Source organism: Aptenodytes patagonicus, chromosome 4 (genome assembly GCF_965638725.1).
Source record: "Aptenodytes patagonicus chromosome 4, bAptPat1.pri.cur, whole genome shotgun sequence".
Taxonomy (NCBI): Eukaryota; Metazoa; Chordata; class Aves; order Sphenisciformes; family Spheniscidae; genus Aptenodytes; species Aptenodytes patagonicus.
In genome coordinates this window covers 54479655-54504968 of record NC_134952.1, presented here as the reverse complement: position 1 = coordinate 54504968, position 25314 = coordinate 54479655, and the positions used below count along the sequence as shown (strand labels likewise).

The 25314-nt window shown below is 39.6% G+C and overlaps 1 protein-coding gene across 2 annotated transcripts in view; it reads right to left on the bottom strand.

Moving 5' to 3' along the window:
• SMARCAD1 (SNF2 related chromatin remodeling ATPase with DExD box 1) overlaps positions 1 to 24924 on the bottom strand; it is a 45964-nt gene extending 21040 nt beyond the window's left edge. For both annotated transcript variants that reach the window (XM_076336771.1, XM_076336772.1), the window contains exons 1-8: positions 24811 to 24924; positions 24260 to 24518; positions 14063 to 14237; positions 10615 to 10792; positions 8502 to 8565; positions 4084 to 4172; positions 1951 to 2040; positions 1203 to 1287 (exon numbers count right to left, since the gene is read on the bottom strand). In XM_076336771.1, the coding sequence (XP_076192886.1) occupies positions 1203 to 1287; positions 1951 to 2040; positions 4084 to 4172; positions 8502 to 8565; positions 10615 to 10792; positions 14063 to 14237; positions 24260 to 24461 (883 nt within the window). In that variant the 5' untranslated portion in view covers positions 24462 to 24518; positions 24811 to 24924. The remainder of the gene's footprint in view (positions 1 to 1202; positions 1288 to 1950; positions 2041 to 4083; positions 4173 to 8501; positions 8566 to 10614; positions 10793 to 14062; positions 14238 to 24259; positions 24519 to 24810) is intronic.
• Between the last annotated feature and the right edge of the window lie 390 nt (positions 24925 to 25314).

The following is a 25314-nucleotide window of genomic DNA, read 5'->3' as shown; positions in this document are numbered from 1 at the left end:
AAATACAGATGATCAACGCTATGTAATATGTGTGAGCTGCAGAAGCTCTGAGGTAAAAGCAGATAGTTAAGAACTCCGACATATTGCTGGGATGAGATATTGGTCCCACTCCACCCGACTGCAGAGATATCAATTCTGCTGATTTCAGAAAACAAGCCTACTTTCACCACGAAAATTACATATTTTTTCCATTTTAATGCATCTCAGCACAGCATTAGAGGTGGGACAACAAAAACATGCACTTGTTAAAGAAACTGGAAGAATTAGGTATTTCTGACCAAAATAACCTCTATCTTACTTTAAGACAGTAGGGTTATCTAACAGAATGTGAGCAAGTAATTTTCAGAAGTTTTTCTTCCTTCTTTGGGAGAAACCACTTGTAACACTTTCTCTTCTGCCCAATCCCAGCTTGCTGCTGATTGACTCCAACCCCAATGTCTACCTCCTCAGAAGCAGCAGCAAGGACCCAACCTCATGCATACTGATAGCTCTCTCCACTTGTAAAGAATCCAATTAAGAATACTACCCTATCCCAAGAATACTTAAACAGCTGATACAGCAAAACATATGCATACCCGACAGCTGTGTAACACACTGAAAAGCAATCAACTCATTAAATAGTATTTAATACTATAAATAGTATTTAAGTTATAACTCACAGTTATATCACCGTTCTTGCTCCCTACTACATTTAATGCACTGATATTTATAAATTGGTTGCATAATTTAAAGCCTATTTCTAGTATTTTTCTCTCCTAGAATACATTTTAAAAGGATAAAATAGCGTATGTCACTTGTCACTTATGCAGTTATTTGCAATCACCGACTTACAAATTACTCCAGTTAAAAAACAAAACTTATTTTTAAACAAGCAGGAGGGGAGCAGGTGTCAGCTTTGACACACTTCAAAATATATTTTATGACACACCCATAGGTAATTACAACTTCTTATGTAAATCTGTATTAACAAGGCAAAGATATTTATCTCTACTTACAGAGCAAAAGATAAAATAATCATGACACCTAAAAATACAGAAAAATTGAGTTTCCTTCTTTTATCCATCCCATAATACTGATTTCAAGTATCAGTGCAAGTTTCTAGGCATACTGCTGTCAGGATTGTCATTGCTGGACATTAGAAAAGATTTGTATCACAAGTCTGTTTTATCTTGGGATAAAATGGACTATAAATCAGTCTTTACCCTCATCATCTTCCGCAAATACTCTCAGGGCCTCCAGTGCTTCATGAAACACCCAGTTATGTTCCTGAAGTACATCTCTCAGTTCCTAGTAAAAGATAAGAAATTCCGTATTGTGGTAAGATAAACAAAAACTAAATTTCTGTGCATAACAACATTAAGGTATTAACACTTAATTTTAATTGCACAAGGCAAAGAAAACCCCAGTAAATCAGATGATTCAAAATAAAGGAAATCAAAAGGAGAAAACCCTTCAGTTTAACCTTACACACTCAGTTTAGGCAGAGCTGCACTCCACTTTTCAAAAGGGTAAGAACACACATAAACAAGCTTTGCTTCCAACAATTTAAAGCACAGTATTAAAATGCCCTGACCAGTTGCTGAGTATCGTCAGGTACTAAACTAATACAAAGCACACAGTATATCTAGTCATCCAGGGGAGAAGAGTGTGAGAGAGAGGGAGGGATAATTTCCCCATGCATTTTTAGAACAGGTCATCAAATCTGACTATGCCGGGCTTGTCACAGGACCAAAAAAGTAGGGTGAGAAGTTCCATATAGTCCTGATTACATCCAACTGCTCTCAGTTCAGGGCAAGTTACATTCCAAAAGCAGCAACAGCAAAGACCTTCCTACCCTAGGGTCTTTCCAAGAGTGCTGCTGGTGTAAGGACTGTTTCATTTGGACTATCAACAGCTGCAATCTTCTTAAGAAGTCAAAGCCTGATGTGCCATCAAGAGACATGAGCTCACCTCCTTATCCAATCCAGGGAATGTATTTTGCAGCTTCTTCACAAGCATCTCTTGCCTCTCCCATTGTCTTTGGGGTTCTGACTCATCCACCTGCATTAAAAAAAAGAAATCTATTAGGTTTAATGTAAATTACAAGCATAGAAACAGAAAAAAAAAATTAAAAACAATCAAACCTAATCAATATTGCTTATCCTTAAAGAGCCACTCTAAATGACAAAAGCACTTTAGACAAATCCAAGTTGCAGAAGTGATTCCTCATACATAGCCAATGATCGAAATAAGATCAAAGCTTTCATAAGCGTAGAAAATGTCTTCAGTCATGAAAGACTGGCATTCTTTACTTGATAAGCATACACAGTGCAAAGTTACATACCTAAATATAAATAATTTAAAACTATTTAGTTTGTATTTCTTTAGAATAAAAAGTTAGTAGTGATTCTGGATATTTAAGGCAGAAGATGGCAGCGTTAACAGTCAGTCAGTTCGGTTAGATTACCAAGCGTGCAGTATTTAACCCATCGGAGTCTACAAACATGTCAAATGGTGTGTTTATATGAAGATTTACAGGTAAAAATCCACAAATACTGTGTCACACCACCATGGAGTCACATAAAAAGCTGGCAAAAGTTTTCATCAATAATAGCTTCACTAACAGCTACTATCAGCCTCCAAAAAGGGAGGTTTCTTATGAACGAGTGCCAAAACTTCTACATGCCACAAGCTGCTGTTATGTATTCACCACAAAGAATTACGCAAGTTTCTTCACAGAGCTTTGAATGCAAAGTGGTTACAGATCTACTTATCTACAGCAGAGATGCCAACAGGTTTGATCAATATTTATTGCACTGAATGATGCTATTTGCTAAAAGAGCACAGACCAGATCACCCAGAAGCACTCCGAGTAACAGAGGACACGGTTCCTTTCCTCAATGAGCTTATAGTATCATCAAGAGTACAGCTACAGTATGTACAATAGCTGGCAAAGTATGCTCTAGTCTTAGGAACCAGCTTAGGAACCAGAGGAAAAGCAAGAGCGAGAAAAAAAAACCCTGCAAGTTTTCTCACTACAAGTCTCTATTATGAATTCTAAAAACCCATGTTTCAGCCTTATTTTTCCCTATCCTTCCCCTTTTAACTGTAATGGAACTGTTAAGCACAGAAATCAAACTGCTGCATGAAACCAGGTCCAGTGAAGCACTGTTTGCTAGGCTGGCTGGGTAATAATTCAGTAAAGTCTCCTTTGTAACCGAACCCAGGGGTCTGGTGAGGAGGAACAAACCCAAACCCCAGCAAATTTTGCCTCACAAAATTCACAGCTCTCCTCCAGAAGTAGGGGAATATCTGAGTAATATTATTTTTGCTTTCATGGAAAAGTCTGTTTTCTTCATTTTGTTCTGACCGAGGACAATATTTAGTTAAATTTCAACACAAAGGTAGTCACCATCCTCCATCCAGCCTCCAGTATTTACTGTAGAATTCCCTTTCTCTACCATAAGTGGTTTTCAAGGATGTCTACTGGGATGCCTGGGAGCTGGCCTCATGACAGCACTGTAGGACTGTGCATAAGATCTGCCAAATACCAACCTGAATGCACCAGGATCATTACATAGTTCCTATTTATTAGCAGAGGTCAAAGTAATTATTCCTTTAAACGTAACCAATTCATTCCGTCGAAAGTTTTCCCTAAGTCATAGTTTCAAATACATACGTAAACAACATTACTCCTGTAACACAGAAGAACAGTAGCAACAGATGTTGAACTTCATCCATTTGAGGAAACACAAGGAATGACCTGATGAGACAACGTGATCCGTAGCTTGTAACTCCCACTGATGTTCACAAGAACTGAATGGTACTCGGCGCCTCACATACTGCTACCTGCCATCAACCACTTCCACGAAAGCAGTGAACAGGCTATTGGGATACAAATCCACAAACACTAAAGAACAAAGCAGGTAATTCCATTCAGAATTGCCAATGAGAAGAAAGTAGAAAAACCTCATTCAGATGGCAAAATTTAAATTTGATTGGATTTTCTGATAAAACACACCAAGTTCATGACACCACTGTCATTGACCAAGTCAGGTAATTCCACTTATTTTACAATGCACAGAGAGAAAAAACAGTACTTACATAATTAGCTTTTGGCTTTTTTGTGACTTGCTCATTTCTGTTTTTGCCATTTGTGGGAGAACCTTTTAGTTTCCTTTTACGAGAGGCAGCTTTAAAAAGAATCGAGTCAGAAAAGAAGAATTAATTACTTTCACTAAGTTCACCCCAAAACAGTAGGATCATTCAAACCAACACTATAGTAGCTACTTATTAACTGCACAAGATGTTTACCAGTCTCCATAATAGTTTCCTATTACAGTCCACAGATACATTGAAACTTCAAGCAAAGCAGCTGCTTGAAAGTATGTGTTTATTTACCTCTAAGTTTTCTTTAGTAGTTTGGCAATTAATCAAGCACTTACCTCTCATATATAACAACTGAAATAGCTTTTTTTTTTTTTTTTTTTTAATAATTGCCAAGCGTTTTACACACAAGTTGCATAAAGGTACGTGTCTGTGTTTTTATTCAAGCTGACTGCTTTCAGAAAGTTGGTATTTAACCAAGGCTGAACCCTAATCGTGAGTTGGAATATGTACATCACTGCCAATCTGGAAGTACTGATGATTGATTTCTGGCTCAGGTGCACACCAGAGAGGTTACACCGAACAGTTTTCAACATTAAATCCAAATGTCTGAAAGAAAACTATGCATATTAAGTTGCTGATAACTAAATATCAGTGATAACCATATTACTTATGAATAGTTTATATGAGCCAGAACTTTCTGAATATCTTTGGGCCCTGGTGACTATCAAGAGATTATCATCTTAGCATTAAGACCTGCCCAGTCAGGTGCATTTTCTGACTGCCGCCGTCCACAGCTCATGAAGGCAAGAACACATTACCACTGTTTCTCCACATTAGCTTTGCTTGAAGCAGCAACTGTTACCAGACCAAATTACTGTAAAAATTCCTAGTCCATGATCTGAAATAGTACTGCAACTTAAATCTTTTTTGAAGACTGACTGCCTGCAGAGCTTTGATGTCTGATACCAGCAGCTCTGGCCAACCTCCCCTCCCACACTGCCAAAGGAGACCAGTGAACAAGCACGCACACACGCACGCGCGCACACACACAAAAAAGCACGCTTGCTTTCCAATCCAAAAGACTGCCTGGATGATCAAAATAGTTTTAGTTGTGGAAAATTAAGTAGCCACATCTTTGCACAAAAAGACATTTTGTGTGGAAATACTAATTTTTCTACCAGACTCACTCACTCACTCTGACATCAAAGAAAGATGTGACATATAAATATTTAAATAAAAAACAACATTAAAACATCCCAAAGACAGAAAAGTAAAGCATCAGCAATTCTTCCTTAAAAGAAGGCTCTTGCCAGAAATACCAGAAAACACTGGTAAGATTTTTTCAAAGTCTACTTATTTCTATATATAGGTATAAATATATACAAGAGGCACAGTTCAAAGCATCCAGAGAATGTGCCAATGGAGGGGAGATGGCTCTCCTTCACTATTCAGACCCTGACCTTTCTGCCCAAAAACCTTGTTTAAACAATATTGCCAGGAAAAGCCACGCTACTAGCTTAAGTCTGAGAAATGTGCGTTTGTCTTGATCTCAAAGCTAAGGGCTGTTAGGCTGCTGTTGGGTAAAGCACTAGAAGTCACGGAGGCCTCATGCTATTACTGCTTAAGCTCAACAGGATGGATAATTCTGAATAGGAACAGTGACCCTGCAAATCTCTTTGCCCTAAAAAATACATGAGCTCCATGTAAGACTATTTTGAAGATCTTCCTGCTTTGAAGTCATGGGCTGAGCACTCAATAGTCTTTGAAGAAAGCCCGATAGTGAGCAATTTTAGAGGCAATTAAACTGTAGCAAAGGATCTGGATAACCATGGTCTCAGGAACCTATGAACACATAATTATTTAGAAATTAACATGTGGTCTTCTGAAACCCACCACATCTGCAAATGACAAAAAAACCCCAACTTTCTGAAAACATTCACTTTGCAAGGTACACTTAATTACTCCTTCCTGTGCTAAGGGAGCATACAGCCGAGGGGATGAAGAAACTCTATTACTGCTAGACGGGAACCATCCTTGGAGTGGGAGCAGGGCACACCGGGCCTTCCAGAGGAATCCTTGTTCTCTCTATAAATTTTATGATTAACGAGCAATGAGAAAAGCAGCTCCAGGGTTTCAAAATTTAGAGAGGCATCCGTAATTACTTCCACTGTTATTTGTCGCTACCACTACAAAAAACCCTTATTACTGTGACTTCCCCTGCCATTACAAAAGAAACAGTCATTTCTGCCTGTTCAAAAAGCAGTGAACATCAGACAGGTTTACATGAGGCTTCAGCTCAGAAGCACCCTCACCAATTTCATGGTCTTCAAGATGTACAGAAAACATCAGAAACAGATCACAAGCAGCAGGTATTACTATAACTTCACATCTTTCATTCATACACATATTTTCAGTGTGTCCCATCTAATCTTCATACCTATAAATCATCTGCAATGCTTCTTGTTTTAGCTATATACAACTACTGAATTCAACATATAAATACAAGTTTTTGTCTTTTGAAAGGACAGAAAAATTTGAGGATGACTTGGCCACACTTTTTTAGCAAAGCCATGCTTCACAAAACTGTATTTTGTCTCTGACCTCTCACACAGTCAACACTTCACAACAAGTAAAGCATATCATAAATTGACATAGATAAGCAGATGTTCAGTAATGTCACCATTTTTAAAAAATGTGTCCAAAATGAGGTGATTTATACCATCACTTTCAGGCATGCTTACTCCTAACTAAATATTTTATACAACAGCTGTGGTTAGTGAGAATTTTGCTGCCAAGATTTTTCTGTGGGCTTGTATTGAAAGGATAGGAAACAGCATTCTTAGATCAACACAAAAATGGCCAAAAGGCAGGGCCTACATACCAGAAATCAAAGTGGTTTAGTTCAAACACTATGAACTGCAACGAAGTTTAAGGATATATATTAGCTTAAATTGGTTTAATATTATCAAAACCCTTAAAAAGTAGTCATAGTCTTCCAAGAAGGGGTTTACCAGGAGCAGCAGCACTCAGAAGTAGTGTGTCCCTCAAAAATATGCCAGCTTTAGTTTTTCTATTGCCAGCATCCAAGAAGTCCCATCTATAGAATCTGATCATGCACACAGTGATAACCTCAAAATGTTGGTCTGGTTGGGTAAAAAAACCCAAACAAAACACGAAAGCAACCCTTCATTAAAATTAGCCAAATGTTTTAAAGCTTTCCGGTAATTGTTAAAAATCTTTGAAGTTGTATATAAAAATCAGAAGATGAAAACATGGTAAGTACAACAGGGGGAACTGAATTAGCAAAAAATCTTCCACTTCAGAAAGGGAGTAAAACTGTTCTCCCTCAGCACATGAGCTTCCTAGACAAATTGCTTCCAAATCCATAGGATACTGCATGAAAAGACACATGAACCACTTAGAACAACTAAAATAATCAAGAGTGATCATAAATAGCTTTTTCCATTGTACCCAAACCATGAAGATCTCTCAGGAAAACCATGGACAACTGAACTGCAAACAGATGGAGACTGCTGAAATGGATCAGCTTTTTATAATGACGTTAATATTCAAACCAATCTTCCACTCTTCCCCCACCAACCCCAGTACATCAGTCAAAAAGATTAATGTAAGACAAGAGATTTAACCCTGGACTTAGGTGATGTCAAGAAACAAACCCAAAGCCCAAGAATGATGACCCTTTTACATGCTTACCACTTTCTACACACTCCCACATCATGTGTTGGGTTTTTTGGTTTGGTGGGTTTTGTTTGTTTGTTTTTATAACAGCATGAGACTGCATAAATTCAGATGCAGAACAAAAACCCCTAAGTAAGCTCTGAGGGCTCAAAGGCATGGTTTGGGGGATGTTTTGCAAGAGAACTGTGGGGATTTGTCTGATGTTTAAGACTAATAGTTCTTATCCAGAATTAGAAGCAAGTCTTGAAGTCAACTTGAAGAGAAAATTGTGATGAGCCTTGACACAACAATATCTAGTTATGAGTGACTACATACTCCAGTATATTTTTTTCCATACTACCAGATTTCTCACCTACAAACATTTGGAATTACTATTGCTAACCCATTACTATTTGCCTCAACTTCTGGGCAAAGAAGGAACCAGCAAGAACAGAAACCACTTAAGGACCCACATGTAAAGCAATCCTGAGCTTCACAGAACAAAATCCCCTTTTTTGTTCTATTTTTGAATTTTGGTCCGCATCCTCTTTTCATCTTTCCCCTTGCAAAGCCTGTAATTTCAGTTTTATGTTATTACAATAAACAAACAATAGTATAACTTTTAGCATATACTTTACCACTTTTTAAATACCGCCCAACCAACTTTACTTCACTGAATTAGCTACAGCTTCTAAAGCTTGTTTTTGTTTTTGGTTTTTTTTTGTTAAACATACCTTCATCATTGAACTTCAAACCAGCAGCTATTGCTTCATCCATTGTGCGTGCTGATTCTATCAACTGCAAAAAAAAAAAGTCAACTGCTAAGTGGTGAGATTTAATCCAGTTGAACAGAGGAGGACAATGATAGATCAGCATGACTGAAATACAATTTAAAAAAACACCCCAAAAATAGATGTATTATAAAATCCAAGAACAAAATTAACAGGTACCAAATTAGCTAGACTGATCACATAAGCTGTATTTGGAAACACTTTAAAAAACCTACCAGAAAACATTTTTAATACAATCTCATTTATTATCGCTTTTTTTCCTACTTCACAAACACACCGTGCAGGTTTACTTAAAAGCTTTTTTCCAAAAACTATTCATTCAATGTTATTATCACAAAACCAGATGATCCAAAAAACTGATTTCTTAGCTCATAAAATGTCTGTATGCTGTTATGTCACATTGGTCGATTTCCTGAAAGTACATGCATGAAACTTCTAACAGGACTCAAAGTTTTGCTATATTTCCCTACAGTCCTAGATTCTTTCTCCATCCACATGTAACCTCAAAATAGATCATTTTTACAAATTAATTGGATCTTGAGACTTTTAGAATGCTTTTTGCAAGTAAGATAACTCCAGAGAAGCAAATGGCTTAAAGGTTACAAATATGAAAAAACACAAAAAATGAAGTTATGAGGAATCCTGATTCTCAAGTATCCATCCACGTTTGTAAACAGCATCTTACAACTTTGCTATAAACACACAATTTCCTTATCAAAAGGCTCATGATTTTTCCTTAATAGCCTTCATCGGTTGTGTAGGGTTTGTCAGGACAGACTGTTCCAGATCCTTCATGAAGGAACAATAGATTTGCCTAATATTCCTCCGTCTTCCTTCAAAACTGTTGTGGATGTGTAACTGTGGACAAAAATTTGCACAGCCTCTCTGTACTACAAAGTTCTGCTGATACAGGAGCTATCTTACCCTCTCCTGAGAATAAATACCATCAGCACTACATACCACTGAGTAGGGAAAAACACCACTGAAGTCACAAAACAGCAGTCAGACACACCACGTGTCATTTCTAGCTAGTTTCTAAGCTACAATGAACTGTTATCACTCTTTGGTTTAAATACATTCTACATTGCCAAAAATTGAAACTTCATACGTTCTGGACATCTACAATGTAAATTTTATTACAACGTCCAGGAGAAAAGTCCTAAAACTGTTATTTGCAACCCCTTCTTTCTTCCTAAAGTAGAAAGCCTAAACGTAAAGCCTGATCCACTGGGATAAAAACACCCAGCAAGGAGCACCAGTAAAATTTCTGTATTTCTTTAATGGCATTTCAACAACCAGGAAACTTAACAGATTAATTTAAACACCTTTAGCTTTGAAAACTAAAGCTAGTGAAAACCTAGTTACATATCAGCACTGAAAAGTAACCTTACTAAAAATATATTTTACTGTACTGAAGATATTTTACTGTAATGTTACCATAATGTTACTGTAGATTTGTACTGTACACTGGACAATGGCCAAGAGTATCTCAGGTTCACATGTCAGCATAATCAGAATAAATTATAGTAAGTTCAAACCTACTCTCTTTTTGCTTCATTGCACATACTAAAGGCTTTGAGTATTAGATTTCATAAATGCAAGGGTGCAACGTTTCATCTACTGGAGAAGATGGCAATGATTTCACTCATACTGTATTTACTCAGTTAGCTGCACTCCAACAACGGCAGTTATCAATAGTTATCAACCAAGACAGCTATAACTAAGATTAAACGTCACAACAGAAAGAAATAATAGAAAAATTTTCTATACACTGGAATTCACTGTTGCTGAGTTGATCTAAAGAGTTTTTTAATACATACATATATATATATATAAAGTGTGTGTGTATATATATTCATTTTTATATATACATAAGTGTCTGTGCACGTATGCATGTGTATATGGAAACGTTACATGGCTGTAGTTCCCCTAAAATACATTACATATACCGTTTTGCGAACAAGAATTAAGGCTGTTCCCTCTTATAAAGCCAGAGGCTTAGGAATACTGCCTACAGAAGTCATCAAAATAAATCAAAAGAACAGAGCATTATTACTTGTAGTAATTCTTGGTCACTTCTCTGGGGAAAAAGTTCCTTCAGTGTTTGCAGCTTTGCATCTCTGATGTCTTCCTCTACACCCTTCTTCGCAGCTGGCAGCTGATCCCCACCATTTACATACGCCAACTGGGGTAGTTCATCTTCAAGCTGCTCATCATCATCAGACTGTTCAGAGCTACAATATATGGGGAGAAGAAAAAGAATTAAAATTTATTTTTGCTTATGAAAGTTTTACTCTACCAGAAAGTTACTGTAAACCAAAACCAACAGGATCACACAAAATGTGTTTAGATGCATTCACTAACACTGAATCAAACTTGTACCCAAAGTGATACCTCATATTCAGGACAAAATAAAGCATGTATGACTACATACAGTCTTCTGTTTGCAGTAAAGACATTTCAGCTTAGCAAAGGAAAGAAGAAAGGAGGAACACACAAGGGAAATACCACGACTTACCCTCGTATTGCGCTATAAAAGGTTACTTACCAATTTAGCAACAACCATCTTAACACATTTCATCATTTCAGCTACCTGAATTACATCAGACCATCTCAAGTTTGTCTCAAACAGTCTTGCTACTATTTATTTGCCCCACAGATGAACAGGTGTGGATAAGTTCTTTGTAAAAACTTTCCAGGTGCAGTATCAACTCTCTGTCCTAGTTCTCAGCTCACTGAGAAAGAAAATTCAAAGATCCTTACGCAGCGTCTTAAACATCTAAACATGGGAAGAACCTTTCTGAAAAAAGCAAAGTCCTGAATTTACTGGAAGATTTATTATTAGAGCTAACCTGCAGGAAAAGCAATCCCTATATATTTTTCACGATATTCAGTTGCACAGACAAGACAATGTAAGCACAGGTCTCCCATCCTACTGCCCTCCACAGACACGCAAGATCTCCTTTCCCAAATGAAAATTAATTGATCAGTATGAGTTTGCCATTTCATAGGGACTTCACCATCAGAAAGGCTTTCCTGCAGGTCTCTTTACACAGATATAGGTAAAAGACTAAAAATAAACCTGCTTTTCCTCACTATATCTTTCTTTAGCAGTTGCGACAGGCAGGTTGCAATACAATTCTGAAAAAAGTAGTAACATGCCACTTATGTAGAAGATACATACTATTTTGAGACAACTGTTCATCAAATAATCCTTTTCTCTCTATCCTGTTCAAAAGGCACATACAGCCATGTGGACTCTCTGGTTGCGCCTCGTAGAGTAAAAAAATCGTCAAAACAAAAAATAACCCAAATTCCTCTTCAAACCACCAAGCCATCTAGTTATAAGCTTCAGAAGGTGAATCCAGCATCCCCTTTAAAAAAAAGCCTTAGTGAAATGGTATATTAAAATTCTATTAGCATATTTCAGATCTTTTTGCCTTGATAAGGAAAAAAGTTTCTTTGTAAACTGCATTTAAAAAAGAAAATAAATCCAAATGGAAATGGTAGCACTGCAATTACCCTATCCTTTCCTATCAGGGATTAACATCTAGATACTTGTCAACAAAGCCAGAGTTGCACACACCATAAATCTTGTCCTCTCTGTATAATCACATTCTTATCAAGCGTGAAGAAACACTCATTGAACCACTAAACGAGTATGACTCCGACCCACAAAACCTTGTGTTAGAGTTCTGCTTTTTTCCAACTGAGTCCAGACAGTGACTCTGGTAATGAAGCTTGAGGCACACTTCCTTTTAGGAAAGACGTGCTTTCTGCTCTGGACTTTCTGCTTTCTGCTCTATCACTTATTCAGGATAAGGGGGGCTGGGATACCCTGGGGCGGGGGGGGGATCACAAAACCCCCAAACACTAGGTAACACATGCACTAAAATACACAGTGCAAAGACACTCGATTGACTGATTCTGTGCAAAGCCAGGCTAAATTCAGCACAAGCCAGAGCTCATAAGCCTGGACAGATCCAAGCTAACTCCTGCCATGCTCTCAATTCGTTTATTAGCTCAACCAGAACGTCACTTGTGAGACAGCTTAGTGGGTTCAGTACACAACAGTTAGCACCTGAGCCAACACACCATGCCAAAGTGTAAGGCACTGGGGTGCCTGGTGCATAAGAGACCAGTGGCTACACAAGAATAATGGAGAATACAAGAGGATGTAGCTTATGTTCATCAATCCCACTAAGGGCCACTTTGCTGTCCGTCTCTCACTTCCAGTAATCGGAATACAGTACAGAAACAGCAAGCTGTGGCTCTGCAAGTTGGATCCTGCATGTCTTATTAGCATTGGCTCCTTGTGGTACAAAACCGCTTGTACTGCTTCCAAAACAGGTTGATCCCAGAAGCAGTGTAACTATGTTTACACAGCACTGCACACAAGCCAATTCGGTGCATGCAACCAGCTTGCCGTCTCTGTATCCTTGCACAATCTACAACTTAAACCATAGACAGAAACAGGGGTTCACTCTGCTAACTACTAAATTTTTTTTTTTTTTTCCTTACCAAGTATCTGCCTTAAGTTGAAACTTCGGGGAAGATGTATTAAAAAAAATTCAAGAATTTCAGATAAATTTCAGATAATTTCAGCAGCAGGGAAATGCATTATTTCATTTCTGCTGACAAGCTCCAGTAACTCCATGCTCTGCGTAAGGACTGAAAATCTGACAAGAGACTATGCGGGTTAAGGTTGCTATTCCCATAAAAGTTTTCCGCAGATTAGTTCAGCCAGACTATCAAAAAAGCAGGTTAAGCCACCTTGTTTTGCTTAGCACAAGAACATTTAAGGGGCACAGACAATTACCACATTTCAGTCACACAGACATGTAACTAGCAGGTAATAAATACCAGGGGTTTCTTTAAACCATTCCAACTGGTTGTGCAAGATGTCTGTCTGCATCTTGTCTCTCCTGCAGTCTCAATGCTGCCTTTTTAGCACCTACGCAAGTGACTCTTGTGCACTATTCTCTTCTCTCCCAGTTTATTCACAAATATAAACTTCCAAATCACTAAAAAAAAAATTTTCACTAAGCAAAGCGAACACATCATGCAACTAATACTTAACTTGTGCTCAGGAACCTCTTACACTACACACTGAAGCTCTACTTACTTTCCTGTCCGCTATGGTTTCATAAAAAAAATGAAACAAGCTAAAATCCACTCCAATATAGTTTAAAACTAATAAAGCAAGTATTTTATGGTTAAGCTTTCAAGTGTCATTAAAAGGATTTCAGAGGGGCAAATGCACAAACGTATAATGAACATCACACGTATCATTCAACATCACAGAACTCCTCCCTTGTAAGTGTCTTCTCTGAGAAAATGGCTTAAGAGCTGGATTCTTCTTCCCTGGAAATCCAGTAAAGTTTAGTTAGGGGCAGGTAAATCACAAACCAGTAAACCAGAACTCAGATTTTCAATTCAGTATGTCAATTTAGAACATCACATCAGGTTGCACAAACATTACAGAAAACTGGCTTAAAGCATACATTACAACTGCATCTCTCCTTGGAGCCCTGTTTTCTTTCGCAGCACTGAAGTTTCTTGGTTCTTCATCTTCGCTGTCTGAAGACACATCTAGGAACTGTACCCCTCTTCGATGCTTCAAATAAGATCGTTTCCTCGTCCTCTCGGCTTCAGGAGTTTCTGGGATGGTGGAGTACCCTGTGCAAGCCATTTCAATAGGAGAAAAGATAGGAGACAATGACTTATGACTTACAACTTCAAATATTTATCTGTACGTAGAGCATCAGATAGCTACGATTTCTTTCTTATACACAGCAACCTTTTAAACAGAACTCACATCCTTATGCACAGAAAATTCCTGTAAGCTGTATTCCTTAAAGTGGTGATTTACCTGGCAAAAGATCCTCAGCCCTCTTACATCAAACAAATAATTTTTATACCACAAAGTTTAAGACATCATGTATTTTAGGTTAATAACTACTTATAAACACATTTTTATTTTTGGAAAAATGAATAATCAGCAAAATCCTCTGAACTACTTCCAGGCTGATCAGGACATGGATAGAAACATATTGGTGTATCTGATGGCTGATTTATGATCTACTTGTCTTGATAGCTTTTCAAAAGGGGAACATCTGTGTTATACTGCAGAAAATTAGGAAGCTACACCAAGGAATTCGACAGGTAAGTTGCAACTCCTAGAGAGATATAATCTGTTTAGTTACTCTTCTCCACATTGTGCTCCAAATGATCCTTAAAAAGGAAACTTAGCATATAGAAGGATGCTTTGTGTTATATACAAAGCATCAGGATATACAGAATCTATACATATCAGGATATGTCACTATGAAGACATCTCACGAATCATATAATACCTTCAATGACACTTGCAAAATTGAGCCACTATGTGTGCATTAGCATGTATTAACTTTTCAGTTCTGAACATGCTTGTAAGACAACCAAAAGTATAAGCAGCCAGTCTATTAATATAATTCCTGAATTAGCCATGAATAACGCATGACTAAGTCCCCCAATGTCAGCTACACCTGAAACCAACTCCATGCACATACCTAGATGGGGAAAACATGACCACACAGGGAAATCTACACAAAACCTGACATACAAAATAAGTCTTGAACCTGAAGTGGAGGAAGGATTAGAACACTGTAAAACAAAATCAAAAAGCCTATGCTTTATTAGACTTTGCCCCATCGCCCTCTTTCAGCACAGTACCAAATGCAGCTAAGGCACAGTATGCTCTAACTGCATATATTGTGTGTTTCAAGGTGGTTCTAACTAAAACTCTGATGCTCCCGTATAAGCCTGGGCAAGGTAAAACACATGGTTTAATCCACTGTCTACAGAGGCTAGAACTGTTCTGCTACCATCTTCAGAAAACCCTAAGGAAAAACAACAATTTTTAGTTGATACATGTGGACTTGAACATGCAGCTTCTAGCTCTTCTGCCTTTAAAGCTGCATTAAACAGAACTAAATACTTGGACGCAATTGCCACCTCTTATGTGTGCTATTTCATGTCAGTAATTGAAGAAAAGCACTCAAGGCGTTTTGCGAAAGGTATGAGCCAAGAACCGTACGTAGCCTGACCTAGTGCAGCAGTCCCATGCATTCAAGACTTCATTCCTTTCTACCACTTCACCATTTGTACAGCCAGTGCTGGAAAGAAAGAATAGTTGGTAAGTCGAGTAACTTTGTTTAAGACCAGACAAATTATGGACCCCAGAGGCATATGACTTCAGAGAGGAAGAAGAACACATGGAGCAGAGAACATGACAGCTGCAGCGAGCATTTTCTGTATGAAAGTAATCTTGCCGAAAATTAATTTAAAATAACTCACTGTGGCAGCATTTGATGAAAACAAAGATAAATCCTAAAAGTACAAGCAATTTGCTGACACGGGAAACTACCAGGTGATACTGGCTTTGAAAGGGATAGGTACCCAATAAACTAAAAAAATATGGTACCAAATGTTACATAGTGCACTACTGAAAAGGAAGAAAACTTGAAAATGGAGCTTAACACTGGTTAAAGGGATGGGAGTGAGCGTTCCTCAAACTTATTTACATTTCCTCATGGATATTAAAGAAGGGTTCAATGACAGTTCAAAGAAAGCAATCGTTGAAGCCTTAAGCCTTCAGATGACCTTAGCTACGCATAGGAAGAATCCTATCAAAAATATGAAACACATTTCTAACCAGGCATTAGCCCATCAGTTTGGAAACAGAAGAGCAAGAAAAAGGAAGAGCACATAATTATCATCATCTCAGCTTTTAATTCACAAAAGAACACCACAGTCTGTCAGAGAGTTAGTTACAACAAGTAAGAATTGTCTTGTTTCGGCATCCTGTTTCAGCAGAGAAACCCATGTTTTAATTTCCATCTAAAAACCTCTACAATCTGGCATGTCCGTATTTCTTACTGACCAGATTTAGTAAGAAGGGGTTTGTCTGTCTTTCATGCCAAAGAAGAATCCACTTCCCAGGTGACTGGCAAGTATTACCTCCTATCTGCTGCTGCTGCCACCCAGCCCGCACTCACTTCTCTGCTCCAGAACCAAGGGCACACAAACAATGGCCGCCTCTTGCTCCCCTCCTGGCTGATCAGGACAAAGGTCCGCTGGCAGCAAACGCGCACACACAATGGAGACCCCTCCAGCCGCTGGCCTTAGACACCCAGTCTAAGGATGGAGCCTCAGTCTCCTTGCTTGCTGGCATGGGAGCACAGGAGCCCTCAGGGCCCGCACCCCACTCAGGTTGTCAGCACAGGCCCCCTTGCACAGGCTTGCAGACACACACGCCATGGATCTCTCCACCCTCTACGTGGTGGCTGGCACCAGGTCCCCTCAGCTCGGGCTGTCCCACACACAAATTGGCAACTCAGACCCTCTGGTCCCTCCCTGGCTTCCCAGGCCACTTCACCTGCTTGCTGGCTCGCCCCCTGGTACCCCCACTCCCTCCACAGGGGCTGTGCAGGGGGGTGGCACCACAGACACACAGGCTTCCATGGCCTACGCTGGCTGTCACTTAATTTTCCACTCTGGTCCCTCCAGCTGCTGGCACCCCAGACACATGAGCCCCTGTGACCCCTGGTCCTCACTCCAGCTGCTGGCACTTAGACCCCTGTGCACACAGAACTGATTCCCCTCACCCGGGAAAGTAGCTAGAAGAGGATTTTAACGAGAAGACAGGACTAACTCTGGTGATCACGAACAGGGCATGGCCAGACAAGTATACTGACCTGTCTACATGTAACCGACCCCTGTTATCCCCTTATCCCTCTATTTTTCCCAAGCTTGTTCCTCTTCACTCTGATCCCTCCCCTTCCCCACCTTCGGTTGCTCCCCTTAAACATCCCATAGCAAGTTTTGTACAAACCTAAAAAGCTCTTACTTGCATCTCATAATAAGTCCCATACTCCCAAAGGTAGCAACCCCCCTCAGCCTGAACGGTGCTCCCAACAGCCTTGCTGTTGACTCACGGTGACGGGCATCACCCTCAACTCATGGGGCTGACGGCCCTCCTGTGACAGCCTTGGGAGAAGCCAGGGCAGGGGCCATTCCTCCGATTAGGTTATTCAGGCTTCCCCACCCACCGCTGTGCCTCTGTGCAAAGACGAGCCTTTTACCCCGTGACACAACACAACAAATCCCACCTATGTGGCTGGTATTGAACAAACAGGAGCTCCCCACTGTTAATAGTATCTGATGTAAGTTGTAAGAAGGTGGGCGAGAACACAAAGCAAGAGAGAACAGATAGAAGAGACCCCAAAATTAGAGAAAAAATAGCTAAAAAAAAAGTTTTTTAATTGCCTCAGTGAAGGACAACAGACAGTACTATACTCTGAATTGGGGTGGTAGATGGGTGAAAAAAAAAAATCTCCACACCCATTTCCTACACCAAAGATCTTTGAATCATGAATAAGAAAACAGACTAAAACAATTACACAGGGAAGGTGCGGGAGAGTCGGCTACAAAACTCCTGGGAGAGTTGAGTTTTAGTGATAGAACTGTCAGTGTAAGTCCTCATATAAAAGGATTTTGCATCCTCATAATGCAAATACAGCATCATGGGCATCCTCTCCCCTCTAGTGCATCAATCCTTTCTTAAAACTCACGTGCCTATAATCCAAACACCAGTGCTGCTTTCTCAGCTGCTAACTCTGGAACCATAAATTTCAGCTGGAAATAAAGGTAGTTTCTTCTGCCTCCGTTCACTAACACAGAAACTTGCTGAGTCAAGCTACTACAGAGCATAACACCAGTTTTCAAAGCTGATTTGCCAGCAGACTAGACACAGAAGAGGCTAGAATAAATTCATCTGATAATCAAATGCAGAAGTGAGCTACATGGTGTCTAATTCCTTCGTCTGTGATAAAAGGCCTCAATTTTAATTGAGTTATCATAAAAATCTAAACCTTTTCTATCACTTTCAAAACATGATAGAGGATTATGGTAATGATTTTTAGAAGAGGCAGAAGTCTCACTTTGCAAAGTAATCTTGTTATCTTGAAAAGCCCATACATGTGTAAACTTAGGAAGGCCTAAAAATTACTAGTTCTGAAGCAGTAACATACTGTCCCAAGCCAGGCCTCCCTGCAACCAAGACCAATATGTGGGCAGTAGAAAGTTCCTCAGCGGTACCTTCTTCTATCTATCCATGTTTGGAAGGAGATGTCTTGTCATTGACACAGTTGCTTTGCTTTATCTGAAAACCGTGTAAATTAAGACGAATATAGGAGAAGAGCAAGAGAGACCTTTGGGAATGTATCAAAAATTTTTATTACATTTAAACATAAAGATGCGGGCAAATTTATTTCAGCAATTCCTCTCTAGCTAAGAAAAACAAAGCAGAAAAATTCTGAAGATTATAAAGTTGGGCTAGCTGAGCAAGGGCTATCACAATGGGACAGAAATACGAGATGCATAAAAAGATGTGACTGGAAATATCAAAACATGTCTATAAGAAACATGAGAAGCTCACATATCTACTGAATTAACAGAATTGATCAAGCCAGTTTTCATGATCTTTGCCTTGTAGGTTAGCCTATATTCCAAACACATTCCTCCTGCAAGTAGCATGACATGCAAGTGACAGGTATTCATGACAGCTTTGCTAAAAAGCATCCTTGTTACATTAAAAAAAAAAAAAAACACACACAAAAAACCACCAAGGAAAGTCTACAAGAATAACAGGGTCTTAAAAATAATTTTATTCTTTGCAATATAAACCTTGGAAGAGGTTTAGATTTAAATAAAAAGAGTATTTACTGTTTCTTTTGGTGATTTCTCATTTTATTTTTTACTTTAAATAGCAATCACTGTCCAGTCTTCATGACAACTCCTAACTCCTATACCTGTGAAATGCTGAGTTGCCTGCAAAAAGCATTCTCCCTCTCAAAAAAGCAGTATTTCCTTCTCCCCCTCCTCCACCTATTCCACTGAACAGAATCCTTTATTAACGGGGGGAGGGAGGGGGGGAGCAGAAATCACATATGTAATAAAGTCCTCATATTTAGAGCAAATTATAACCTTGTAGAATAGTAACAGATTAAACAGTTACTGCCACAGCATGTAATTACTGGAAGCAGAATTTCCTGATTATAAGCAATTAAAAAGGACTATTAAGGAATGCCTGCAATCGTAAGACCAGTGTTTGACTCTAAGGCCAGAAATAAGAAAACACGTAAGTATCCCTAACTGGAGACAAACAACAAAAAAAAAAACCCCAACAACTGATTTTTGCTATCATACAAAGAGACTCCATGAGAATAACTGGATCAAACTGTCTATGATTATATGGAGACAGTGTTAAGTTATGGATGAAGGTACTCAAATGCAACTGTTTTCATAATGTTAGAGCAAATATTTTGTTTAGTTTAGTCAGTAAACTCACAGCTTCAACTGCTCTTGAAAACACTCCACCTTGAACTTTTTTTTTTTTTTTTTTTTTTACATCATACTCTCTATAGTCTTTCAGGAAGCATATACCTAATGCAGAGCCATAATACATTGCCCTATAATTCTAAATATAACCTCCTACACAAACCATACATCACACTCAGAGAAAGCCAGCCTCTTCTCTCCCAAATAAAAACAAAACTGAGGTAATACTTAAGAGGCTTACCACGTTTACTGACACTGCACAACAAACGTTGTCAAATGGAAAATAATTTCCACGTGGTTTTGGAAAGCAGTATCAAATGCATGCTGCTCAAGTCTACAAGCTAATTAATATTCCATTTTCAAAGGAAAGTCCTTTTCATTTGCTAAAATAATCCTAAATATCAGTGTAACTCTAAGGTGCTTCTCAAAGAGACCATTTTAAAATTATGATTACTTCGACATGTCGTCCCATGAATCCTCAGAAGAGTTCACTAGGTACCGCCATCATTACTTTTTTCCAGAAATGCTTTAAGTAGAATTATACTGTACAAACTGTGACATAAGCAAAAGACACGACTTCCTCGGATCATGAAGAAAATGATAACAGATGAGAACAAAAAAAAAAAGCAGTCCCAGTGCAAGTGAATGATGTGACACTCTGAACATCATAACCTGAAAGTGCAGTCATTTGGGTCATACATGTGAATTGTACAGAGGACATCAACAAAATCAACCATCAATAACAGGATTATATATAGTAGTTTAATTTCATCTACAACTTTTATTTCAATTCATTGCTGAAGCTTTGTAAGCATGCTTTTTGAATACAAATCTCATTCTGAAATTCATGATCATAATTATGCTAATTTGTATAGCTCTAATACAGTTCTGCTCCACTTCTACAATTGGAATAATCTCATTATCTTAGCACACCAGGCTATTTACATAATTAAAAACATCTAATTGAAAATTAAGAAGATAGCTTCACTGTTTTCTTAACAGACTAATAGAAACCAAATGTGCATATTATTTACTAAATAATACTAATTTGTACAGAAAATTGTAGTAAACCACTCCAATGCATTTTTCCAACTCTTTAGAGAGGTATCTTTCAGATATAATTTGATAATTGCCCCCATAGTTGGTTTCTACCCCTCAGTTAAGTGATGTTCAGAATTACCACCTACAACTTGGCTGCAAAGTCACTGCAAGCCTGCGTAATTTTGAATATACACAAGTCTACAAAGACGATCAATTTTTCTGGCCATCATACACTTTAAAAAGCAATTTGTGGTAAGGTATGCATGTTCAATACAAAGCAACAAGAAGCATTACGTACATACATACCCAGGGTGCAGAACAATCTACCAACATTAGTTTGTTCTGGGAAAACAAAACAAAACAAAATAGCTAAAAAGATAATGGTGTTTCATGACACAATAGACATTATCTGACTATTTTTTCCAAGTTGAATGACATTAGAACAATAATATTTTTCGTTAGATGCAAATTTCAGGACACATGACAAAACAGAAATCCAAAGAAATCCCTAGGAAATGATACTGAACCATTTGCACTCCTGAAGGAAGAAGTCCGATTTTAAAATTCTTTTTACATACACAGTATGAATGTATGATACCAAATTAAGTAGGACAAAAAAAGCCATCAGCTATTTAATAATTTTTTTGCTTGTGTAAGTGAAATAAAGAACACTCTCCTCTTGTTTCTTCAGTTTCATCTACCAGTTTCACAGTGTTTTGTGAATCCACTGTGTTTGTCTTAAGAAATACGAGTAATTGTTGTCCTCGCATGACTTATTGCACATTAGGGCAAGTTATTTTTTAGTTAACTTGGTGTAAACTGCTTCTTGTACAAAACTACTCCATACTTTGACTTATGTATTTAGCAGTAGAGAGAGCACACAGTGCCATAAGCTGGTTCTCTCTGTACCTTTTCCATGATAATACAAGAAAAAGACCAAATAGCTGCCAGTTTTATTTGACCCAAAGCAAGAAAACTTCTGTCTTCCTGTCGCTAATTAGGAAACAAGGAGGACAGACATCTGCTAATCAAATCTAGTTTCCTCTTTTACATTTAAGTGCCTCATATCCCGCAGACAATATTTGAGTGTTTTATTTTCGGTTAACTTCTATAGATGTAGAAAATGTTATTTGATTTGTAACACGATTAATTCCTTTAAATGGGTTACATAACAATGATGTCCAAATAAGTGAAAAAAAGTCACCAAACCACTCCATCTTCTTTAAACGCTCAATTCTGTGAAAGATGAAGCATTACGTAAATGCAAAGCACCACTAATTACAACTCGATTTTAAATGTTAATTAGCACCCCAGTTCTACACCAGCATCTGTGTCCATGGACTCATTTAAGTCGGCCACTTGCTGTAATTTTGTCTGTACTTCCACAGTACTCTGTTTTACTGGTAGCTACCATCATCTCCCACTAGTTTTCCTAACAATTACTTAGCCTTCCACAACACTTCCTCTTTTAGGCTGCTCTTCATCTTTCCTTTTATTACCTCATATCTAAACTCATATTCATGCCTCTAAATTGGACATTACATTTCTTCTCCTCAGTCTTACCCCTATAGAATATAAGCCAAGGGACACCAGTATTTTGAAAAACAACAAGCTCCAAAGTTTGTTGGCCTTGGTAGTTATGGTCTGCGTACATGCTTCCGCTGACAAAGTCAAGTCCACAGGCAGATTAAAGGAAAAAAATATAACAACAACATTAAAAAAAAAAAAAAGAAATCACAGAGACAAATCAAGCCACAAAACAAGCAGCACCATCCATTACTTCACATCTATGTTCTCTGTCCAAGAAGGGCACCTGCATTCAGTAACTCCTACACTGTACAAGACAATGCCTTATCACAAACAGGAAGACACCACCTGTTCCAAAATGCACTTCCACAGAGTGCCAGTTTTTTCATGCAATCCATTACAAAGCACACACATGTAGAAGCCACAACTAACAGTTGCTTGCTTCTTGTGTTAAGTTCTCCCTGCCACCAAAACATCCTGTCTGCTAGTGGACAGGCTACTAAATGCCAGACGGACAACTCTCAAGCCAAGATTTTGAGGGGTTTTTATATTTTTTTTTAAACATAAAGCACCAACTGATATTTAGTAACGTATACATGAAAGCACTCCTGTCAACTGAAAACAGTCAACCTGCACAAAACCAAAATTCATGGAATAGTAAATATCAATCTACTATAATATTGACTTGGCTCAGCTTTAAAAGAGGAACTACTCCTTGTACATGAAAGGTTCTGTTATCGCATAGATAAGGTACTATGATAAACTGCCTTCCACCAAGGGAAAGCTGTATGCAAAACAAATGTAGTTAAACAACACCAACTGATACTGTTGCTCCATTACTGACTAAATGCATAGTCAGTCTGATCTCTCCAGTAACACTTGTATCTTGACATCTGTATCAGAAGTTATATGGAATGACCGAAATGTGTAAAATAATCAGCAACAAATAATTTTTGTTTTTCCATTCTTACTCCTTCAGTAACAGAAAAGCTACTGGTGAATGTGATTATGCAGTTGACAGCCATTACAGTTGTTTATTAGTATTAACTGATGAATCCAAACAGAAACAGCACACCTCTAGTGCATCAGCCAAACAAACCAATAAATTACTACACAAGCAAGTTTTTCACATTTCCATGAAAACCACAAGCCACTGCCAGAAAAGAGGACAAACACTGCAACAAAACTATTAACACAATCAGCTTGTGAGAATCAGCAGCAGGTTTCTCAGCTCTTTACAAAACCAGGCCTAACTGAAAAGAACGGTATTGTTTCTTTTATTTATCTGTGATATTCCACATTGCATTAGCCTAGGACTCTAGTGAAGAAGTTAAGTCTATGTAGTGTTGCATTTATCAGACAACTAAAAGGTTTTTTTCCTTTGAAAACCTTGAGGTACTATATTAGTGTAAAATAAATATCAGTAAAGATAATTAATAAATAGGAAAGCATAACATACTCTAAACATTTAAATTGTAGCTTGTTTACTCAACTGAAAAAAATCATTTCAGCTTTAGTTATCAGAAGGTTTCCAACTTGAATGTAAATGCACAGGTTCAATTAGAGCAAGCACCGTTACAAATAAGGATACTTTTGTGGAAATTGCTGTGAAATATGTTTGCATAGAACAACATATTTGTAAAATGAGCAAAGAGGGGAAAAAAAAACAAAACAAAAGACAACAATTATTTTATTTCTAGAAATGAAGTACTTACACTGTTCTTACGCTACGTGCAAAACACCTGACTCACCAGTTATCTCTGTCACATCCGAAGCTGGAGTATCTGGCCTGTTGCTGTCATCCGTAGCTTCATCCTCATCCCCTCCAGCAACGCCACCCGCTGCAGTAGAATTAGCCGCCTGCACCTGGGCTGCCGAAGGAGACACGGTTTCCTGCTCCGCGTTTTTTCTCTTCCTCTCAAAGCGAAAGCGGTCCAAGTTGTAGAGACTCATATTCGTAACCTGTCGCTCCTGTCGGCAGGAGAGAACACGGGCTCGACTGGGCAGTTTCTGTGGGAAAAGCCAGGAAGAGGGAAGAGGCGGGCAGGGCTCGTCAGACACAGCTCAGAAAAACGCCGGCAAGTGACCGGCGGCCGCGGGAGCGGCCGGAGGGCCCCGCCGACCGGGAGCTCCCGAGCGCGCGCCCCCGTTCCCACGGAAACGGGAGGCCAGCGACGCTGTCAGGCAGCGGGGAGGCACCTGCCCACCCCTGCCCACCGCCTTCCTCCCGCTCCCCCGGCCACCCTCCTCCCCCCACGACGGCCGGCACCCCCCGGACCCCGGCGACTGGCCCCGCACGCACCTGCCGCGCACCGGAGCCAACACCGGCGGGGCGCGGGGGGCCGCGGGCGGGCAAGGGAGGGAGCGGCAGCGACGCCGGCCGGATCGGGCCGGGCCGGGCCGGCCCCCGAGACACCTGGCCGCCGCGGCCGGGAGGGAGGGAGGGGCTGGCGGGAGGCGGCCCAGGCGGCGGGGAGCACAACGCTCCCCGATGGCGGCGGCAACGGCCCGCTCCCTTCAGAATCGATGCGCGGTGGCGTCGGCGCTCGGTTATGACATCACCGCCTCCCCACCAATCACCTCACCCGGAAGGGGCGCGCGGGCGCGTGCGCCTTCGCGCCTTTTCCCTCGAGACCGGCGCGAGCTGGTTCCTCCACCGCGCACGGGGCGACCGTTGGTCTCTGCGGGGGCAGGGGAGGAGCGGGGCGGCGGCAGCGCCGCGCCGCCTTCGCGGGGTCCCGTGTGGCGGCCGCGGTTCCTGAGGGTCCCCTCGGGTCTCCGGGTTCACGGAGGTCTCACGTCCACG